Source organism: Chaetodon trifascialis, chromosome 18 (assembly GCF_039877785.1).
Source record: "Chaetodon trifascialis isolate fChaTrf1 chromosome 18, fChaTrf1.hap1, whole genome shotgun sequence".
Taxonomy (NCBI): Eukaryota; Metazoa; Chordata; class Actinopteri; order Chaetodontiformes; family Chaetodontidae; genus Chaetodon; species Chaetodon trifascialis.
The window spans coordinates 24,140,001-24,148,425 of NC_092073.1; the positions used below are offsets into that span (position 1 = coordinate 24,140,001).

An 8,425-nucleotide genomic window follows, 5' to 3' on the forward strand; every position below is an offset into this window, starting at 1 on the left:
TACAGAATGTATTTGAAAGTACTACAGAAGTACACACGTAGTACACAGTCAGCAAACAATCTGCCACTCAGCAGAAACACAGAGACATCTGACTGTGGACAAACGTCCAGTCTGCGTTGGAGCAGTCCACCACGCCTGCTGTGTCCCACAATGCAAAGCGCCGGAGCGTCACAGCCACCAGCCAACAACAGGAAGTACTTTACAACGTCCATGCAGTACTTCATCACGTCCTTCACCTCAGAGAATGTCTGAGGATTCTGGAAACTGGCAGTTTGACATTAATTGATGATGAAGCGTATAAGTCTTTGTGTGTGGAGCGAAGCAGGACAACCACCGAAAGACGCTTTCCATCTTCACAAAATGTCCAAACCAGCAGGACACCAATAAAACACCACCAATCAACCCGTTTGATAACGAGGACGACTTCCAGAGAACAGCGACTCGAGGAGGACGAGCTCCAGCTCAGGGTACTTCTGCAGTGAACAATGTCCAGGTAGAGACACGCTGTCTTCACTCAGAGACTGTCTGTCCAGAAGAGGACAGAGGACGGATAGAGAGCTTCATCACATGGAGCATTGACAATCACCTGAAGATCAACATCAGCTCAACCAGTTTCAAGCATGGACGCTGCTGCAGAGACGCTGCAGACTGTCAAACTGAACCATCAGACACTGATCCAGGATCAGACCACATGAGACACATGGACACAGTCTGTCCTTCAGCCTGTGGAGGAACGAGCCTGAAAACACGTCTGACACGACACTTTCCAAGGTTGGCTGGTGTGTGTGTGTGTGTGTGTGTGTGTGTGTGTGTGTGTGTGTGTGTGTGTGTGTGTGTCCGATGATGACGATGACACAAATCTTCACTGCATCAACATCAAACTGCTGACACTTCAATAAAAGTACCATCACATTCATGTAAAAGTACTGCATTATAAGTAAAAGTACAGAATATCAGCAGGTCAGTGGACCTTCATGTTTTATATTTAAACTCTGTCTGTAAAGCAGTAAACTCAAGCAGAAGTACCTGAACTGTCCTCGAGCGCAGTACTTGTATGCAGTAAATGTACTCAGTTACTCTCCTGCACTGGACTTGTGTGTCACTTTAATCTCTTCAGCTGCAGAGTTTCAATCAATCTGATCAATGAACCTGATCACCTGAGAGACACACACCTTCAAAGGAGCTTCAACATGTTTTTATCGTCATCATCGCCGCCCTTCATCAAACATCAGGTGTGAGTCTTTACACCCTCACTGAAGTTCATGAAGTCTTCGTGTCTCCAGTTCTGTCCTGCTTCACACAGACAGCCAGAGGACGTGGACGGAGATGAGACCAGAAATGTGAGACAAGACGATCAAAGACCAGAAGTGTGGGACAAAACCAATCAATGACATCAATAAAGTTTTGTTTGAAACGATGAAACTGACCCTAAATCAGAAATATAACAGAAGAGGAACAAAGTGATCAACCACACACACACACACACACACACACACACACACACACACACGCACACACACACACACACACACACACACACTGTACCTTCTGCTGTTCAGTTTCCAGAAATCAGTAATCCAATAAATCAATAAATTAGCTGCCTGCTGGCTCACACTCCTCTGTGTGTGTGTCTCTCTGACACACTCACACACTTCTGTCACTTCTCTCTCGCTCTCTCTCTTACCCCTCCTCCCTCCTCCCTCCTCCCTCTCAGCCTCACTTCCTGTTCTGTTACACTGTGTGTTTGTGAGGTCACTGATCTGATCGTAGAGCCGATCAATAACAGCACAGACAGGATGACTGACAGCAGCACAGACTCTTCAGCCTTTAGGTGGTGTGTTTCTGTCCCCTGATGGACGTCAGTCCAGTCTTCTCTGTCCTTTAGCTCTGGTTTTGGTCTCTGCTCTGCTCACATTCAGCTAACGTTCAGCTAACGTTCAGCTAACATTCAGCTCACGTTCAGCTAACATTCAGCTAACGTTCAGCTAACATTCAGCTCATGTTCAGCTAACATTCAGCCAACGTTCAGCTAACATTCAGCCAACGTTCAGCTAACGTTCAGCTAACATTCAGCTCACGTTCAGCTAACATTCAGCCAACGTTCAGCTAACGTTCAGCTAACATTCAGCTCACGTTCAGCTAACATTCAGCTCATGTTCAGCTAACATTCAGCCAACGTTTAGCTAACATTCAGCTAACGTTCAGCTAACATTCAGCTCATGTTCAGCTAACATTCAGCCAACGTTCAGCTAACATTCAGCTAACGTTCAGCTAACGTTCAGCTAACATTCAGCTCACGTTCAGCTAACATTCAGCTAACGTTCAGCTAACATTCAGCTCATGTTCAGCTAACATTCAGCCAACGTTCAGCTAACATTCAGCTAACGTTCAGCTAACGTTCAGCTAACATTCAGCTCACGTTCAGCTAACATTCAGCTAACGTTCAGCTAACATTCAGCTCACGTTCAGCTAACATTCAGCCAACGTTCAGCTAACGTTCAGCTAACATTCAGCTCACGTTCAGCTAACATTCAGCTCGCGTTCAGCTAACATTCAGCTCACGTTCAGCTAACATTCAGCCAACGTTCAGCTAACATTCAGCTAACGTTCAGCTAACATTCAGCTCACGTTCAGCTAACGTTCAGCTCACGTTCAGCTAATGTTCAGCTAACGTTCAGCTACCATTCAGTTAACGTTCAGCTAACATTCCGCTCACGTTCTGCTGAAATTCAGCTAACGTTCAGCCCACGTTCAGCTAACGTTCAGCTAACTTTCAGCTCACGTTCAGCTAACGTTCAGCTCACATTCAGCTAACATTCAGCTAACGTTCAGCTAACATTCCGCTCACATTCTGCTGAAATTCAGCTAACGTTCAGCCCACGTTCAGCTAACGTTCAGCTAACATTCAGCTCACGTTCAGCTAACATTCAGCCAACGTTCAGCTAACATTCAGCTAACGTTCAGCTAACGTTCAGCTAACATTCAGCTAACGTTCAGCTCACGTTCAGCTAACGTTCAGCTCACGTTCAGCTAATGTTCAGCTAACGTTCAGCTACCATTCAGTTAACGTTCAGCTAACATTCCGCTCAAATTCTGCTGAAATTCAGCTAACTTTCAGCTCACGTTCAGCTAACGTTCAGCTCACATTCAGCTAACATTCAGCTAACGTTCAGCTAACGTTCAGCTCACATTCAGCTAACATTCAGCTCACATTCAGCTAACATTCAGCTAACGTTCAGCTAACGTTCAGCTCACATTCAGCTAACATTCAGCTAACATTCAGCTAACGTTCAGCTAACATTCCGCTCACATTCTGCTGAAATTCAGCTAACGTTCAGCCCACGTTCAGCTAACGTTCAGCTAACATTCAGCTCATGTTCAGCTAACATTCCGCTCATGTTCAGCTGAAATTCAGGTAACGTTCATCTTACAGTCAACTAATGTTCAGAGTTCATGAACATCACAGAGACTCAGTATGAGCTGAAAGACCAGAAGAGTCTCGATCCTGATGGAAAGAAGAACATGTTGTTCCAACTCAGAGATGTCGTCATTTCCCGACAAACATGACCTCGAACGCCCTGATGAGTGAGTCAGAACTGGATTCAGATTGTCCGGGAGCTGACTGCTAGCATCACGCATGCTCTTACCACCTGGTTTGCACAGTAGCCAACAGAAAACTATGTTCCCATTCAGGTTAGTTTGTGACCCAGTTTCTACAGTTACAGACCAACCAATCCTCACTGTGACCTCTGACCTCCAGTGAGGTCACCATGAGGCAAACTGTCATCACAAAAATGCCTCCTGAGGGGGTCTGAGATCAGCTTTCTGTGGCCTACTTACTGCAGAGGCACGCACAGTGAAGACGCCTGGTTCATGTATGAGCATGAACACGTGTGAGCCAGAGCTTCAGGTCATGCTCGTTCCAAGAAATTCAGAAATCAAAAGACACGATATTCAGATCTGTTGGTTTGAGCACAAGAAGGAAGTTATTCATCAGTCTGCAGAAATCTTCAAAAACAGTCAGCAGCAGAGCAGAGCTGGTCTGTCCTGTCCCGTCCTGTCCTGGTCTGTTCTCTTTTGTTTTGTTCCGTCCTGTCCTGTCCTGTCCTGTTCTGTTCTGTCCTGTCCTGTCCTGTCCTGTCCTGTCCTGTCCTGTTCTGTCCTGTCCTGTCCTGTCCTGTCCTGTCCTGTCCTGTCCTGTCCTGTCCTGTCCTGGTCTGTTCTCTTCTGTTTTGTTCCGTCCTGTCCTGTCCTGTCCTGTCCTGTCCTGTCCTGTTCTGTTCTGTTCTGTTCTGTCCTGTCCTGTCCTGTTCTGTCCTGGTCTGTTCTGTCCTGTCCTGTCCTGTCCTGTCCTGTCCTGTCCTGTCCTGTCATGGTCTGTTCTGTTCTGTTCTGTTCTGTCCTGTCCTGTCCTGTCCTGGTCTGGTCTGGCCTGTCCTGTCCTGTCCTGTCCTGTCCTGGTCTGTTCTCTTCTGTTTTGTTCCGTCCTGTCCTGTCCTGTCCTGTCCTGTTCTGTTCTGTCCTGTCCTGTCCTGTCCTGTCCTGTCCTGTCCTGTCCTGTCCTGTTCTGTCCTGGTCTGTTCTGTTCTGTTCTGTTCTGTTCTGTTCTGTTCTGTTCTGTCCTGGTCTGTCCTGGTCTGTCCTGTCCTGTCCTGTCCTGTCCTGTCCTGTCCTGTTCTGTTCTGTCCTGTTCTGTCCTGGTCTGGTCTGGCCTGTCCTGTCCTGTCCTGTCCTGTCCTGTCCTGGTCTGTTCTGTTCTGTTCTGTCCTGTCCTGTCCTGGTCTGGTCTGTCCTGTCCTGTCCTGTCCTGTCCTGTCCTGTCCTGGTCTGTTCTGTTCTGTTCTGTCCTGGTCTGTTCTCTTCTGTTTTGTCCTGTCCTGTCCTGTCCTGTTCTGTTCTGTTCTGTTCTGTCCTGTCCTGTCCTGTTCTGTCCTGGTCTGTCCTGTCCTGTCCTGTCCTGTCCTGTCCTGTCCTGTCCTGTCCTGTCCTGGTCTGGTCTGGTCTGGTCTGGCCTGGCCTGTCCTGTCCTGTCCTGTCCTGTCCTGTCCTGTTCTGTCCTGTCCTGGTCTGTTCTGTTCTGTTCTGTCCTGTCCTGGTCTGGTCTGGCCTGTCCTGTCCTGTCCTGTCCTGTCCTGTCCTGTCCTGGTCTGTTCTCTTCTGTTTTGTTCCGTCCTGTCCTGTCCTGTCCTGTCCTGTCCTGTCCTGTTCTGTTCTGTTCTGTTCTGTTCTGTTCTGTTCTGTTCTGTCCTGGTCTGTCCTGGTCTGTCCTGTCCTGTCCTGTCCTGTCCTGTCCTGTCCTGTTCTGTCCTGTCCTGGTCTGTCCTGGTCTGTTCTGTTCTTCAGGGATCAGACTATTTGTTGAACGACAGACAGATTAAAACAGATTACAGTAGATTTAGAAACCCAAACACACCCATCTTCACTTTGATCTAACCTCAGACTCTCTCACACACACACACACACACACACACACACACACACACACACACACACACACACACACACACACACACACACACACACACACACACACACACACACACACACACACACACACACACACACACACACACACACACACACACTGCTCTCAGGTCAGTTGGAGGGCTGATAGCAGCAGTTTATGGTGGTTTGTGAAGGTGAATCATTAGACAGCAGCTCAGGTGTCTGCTGCTGTTTGTTGTTGTTGATATGACTCTAACGTGACAGATCTCTTGTACGTGACGGCATGATGGAACAGAACTAAAGGTAAAATCTGGATTCTTCCATCAGATGAAGGTTGTGTCTTCGCCTTCATGCACGACGATGCTTTTCTTTGCACGAGCTGAAGATTGACATCATCGTTGGTCTTCAGAGGAAGACCACGTCCAAACATTTTACTGAGAAACAGGAAGCAGACATGGAGGCCTCGGACGCGATCAAACCTTCGTAGGAGGCAGAGTGTGTAAATGGTGGTTATAAAACCCTCTGTGATGCTTTGCGGTGGAACAGTCCTTTAACTGGTGACCTTCAGGACTCAGCAGCTGCATGCAGAGCAGACGACTGAACGCCAGCAGGAGCAGAAACAAAGCTCCAGTTTCTGCTTTGGTTCTTGAGGCTCATGTCTGTTTTCATGTGTTTTACCTTCTCTGATATTTTACGACATGTTTTGTTTTCATCTTCAGGAGCACGTTTCTCTTCAGGGGACAGTAAAGTCTTAAGTGGGTTGTAAATAAAATCAGGATTTAGGATTAATGATTCATCAGAGCCCAGGATGAAAGACGGGTTATAAAGCGTGTTATCGCTCAGATTGTGAACTCTGACCAACTGACAGACGGACAGTTTGCTGCTCAGTGATTTATAATCAGCTGATAGCAGCAGAGGCACCAGGCTAAAGTCTCGCTGCTGCCCCCTACAGGCTGCAGTGTCCATCAACGGACTCCAGGAAGTGGAAAAGGTTCCACAGTATCGAAGCCTGTGAGGGAACATGTTCGTCAGGAGCTGGACGGTGGTTGGTTACATGTGGACAGAGCCAGGCTAACTGTCTGTATGCTAAGCTAAGCTAACCGGCGACTGGCTGTAGTTTCATATCTCAGACAAAATGTCAAGTGAACCTGGATGATGTGTTTTCAGGCAGAAACCTGCTGCTGCTCCTGATTCTTCAGCACGACAAACAGCGCAGAGAAAGACCAGAGAACCAACCGAGGAGCCGCTCCCATGACTCTGTGTGTGTGTGTGTGTGTGTGTGTGTGTGTGTGTGTGTGTGTGTGTGTGCGCCCTCATGCTTCACTCTCACCTTGTCATCACTCAGGAGGTTGGTGACAATCAGATGAAGCGATGCTGATTCAGGAGTTTTAAAGCTCTCGTCTCACTTTTCCCACTCAGCAGGTGCACCTGTTAGCTGTTAGTTAAACCTGCACACAACACAAGACGAGACCAGAGCCCCCCTGGGATGTGTGCCCAGCCCCCTCCTGTTCACACTGTACACCCACGACGGACCATCAGCACAGAATTTAGATCCACCAGCAGCTGAAGTCCAACCTGCCAAAGACAACGATGGTTCACGTCTACACCACCATCAGTGCCATCCTCCCAGAACCTGTGCTCAGGACCTGTACCTGTCGGGGTACAGCAGGAAAGTTTGTGGCCCACCCCAGACACAAACTTTCTCAGACCTGGTCCATTAGGACCAAAACTTCACACCACGAGAACAGACAGCAGCTGCCCCGCTCGTCCTCAGCGAGGAGGGAGCAGTCCATGACTCGATGAGTCCTGATTAAACCCAGTGGACACCTCCTGTGCCCCCTGAACATTCACACTGACTTTCATCCAAATCTGATGAAGAGGACACAAGTGGAGGAACTTTGGGTGTGTAAGTATTGAAATGCAGCAGCTCCGGGATGAAGTCAGCGTGTGATTGGTCTCCTTTAAACAGAGTGAGAGGAGCTGGAGTGACGCGATCACCGCCGAGGAGCCCGAAGGCTGCTCGACGTTTGAACTCTGAACCAGAATCAGCAGAGCTAAAAACAGTGGAATGATCCCTAAACCCACAGACAGACAGACAGACGGGCGGACGGACGGGCGGACGGACAGACAGGCAGACAGACAGACGGACAGACAGGCAGGCAGACAGACAGACAGACAGACAGGCAGACAGACAGACAGACGGACGGACGGACAGACAGGCAGACAGACAGACGGACGGACAGACAGGCAGACAGATGGACAGGCAGACAGATGGACAGACAGACAGATGGACAGGCAGGCAGACAGACAGACAGTTACAGACAGACAGTTACAGACAGACAGACAGTTACAGACAGAGAGAGACAGACAGACAGACAGTTACAGACAGACAGACAGACAGACACTTACAGGCATGTGGAGTCTCAGTGGCCTCCTCCTCCTCCTCTTCCTGCAGCTCCTCTCCTCCTCCTCCTCCTCCTCCTCCTCCTCTTCCTCTCTCCTCTCCGCTGTGCTTCTCATCTCCAGTCAGAAAATCCTCTGAGCTCAATTATCAGATTATCTCCAAGTGTCCACAGGAGACCACACCGCCTCTGTAGTACTGCTGTAGTACTGCTGTAGTACTGCTGTAGTACACAGTGACCTGAATAATACTGTGTGTATTTCTAAAGGTGTGTTTTAGTCATAAACATTTCATTTATCAACAGTATTCTTCAGTGGTACTTTGTGGCTTTAATGTGTACTCCACATACTGAGCTGTGTACTGTAGTATCAGGGAGGTGTATGTGTAGTATCAGCGTGGACTTCATGACCTTTGGTACTTTCTTGTATTGCCTGATATCTCCTGTGGCTCCCTGCTGTCTTCCGGTACGTTAAAGAGTTTCCAGACACACTTCTCAACAGGCTGCTGCCTCAGATACTAACTGACGAGTACTCGTACTTCCACATAGAAATACAGACAGTACACAGTCCAGAGGATGAA

The 8,425-nt window shown here is 48.4% G+C and overlaps 1 protein-coding gene across 1 annotated transcript in view; it reads right to left on the reverse strand.

Annotated features, from left to right (window-relative positions):
- LOC139347143 (5'-AMP-activated protein kinase subunit gamma-1-like) overlaps window positions 1-8,101 on the reverse strand; it is a 37,365-nt gene extending 29,264 nt beyond the window's left edge. The window contains exon 1 of the mRNA XM_070986623.1: window positions 7,855-8,101. Coding sequence (XP_070842724.1) covers window positions 7,855-7,965 — 111 coding nt within the window. The 5' untranslated portion in view covers window positions 7,966-8,101. The remainder of the gene's footprint in view (window positions 1-7,854) is intronic.
- Window positions 8,102-8,425: the final 324 nt, after the last annotated feature.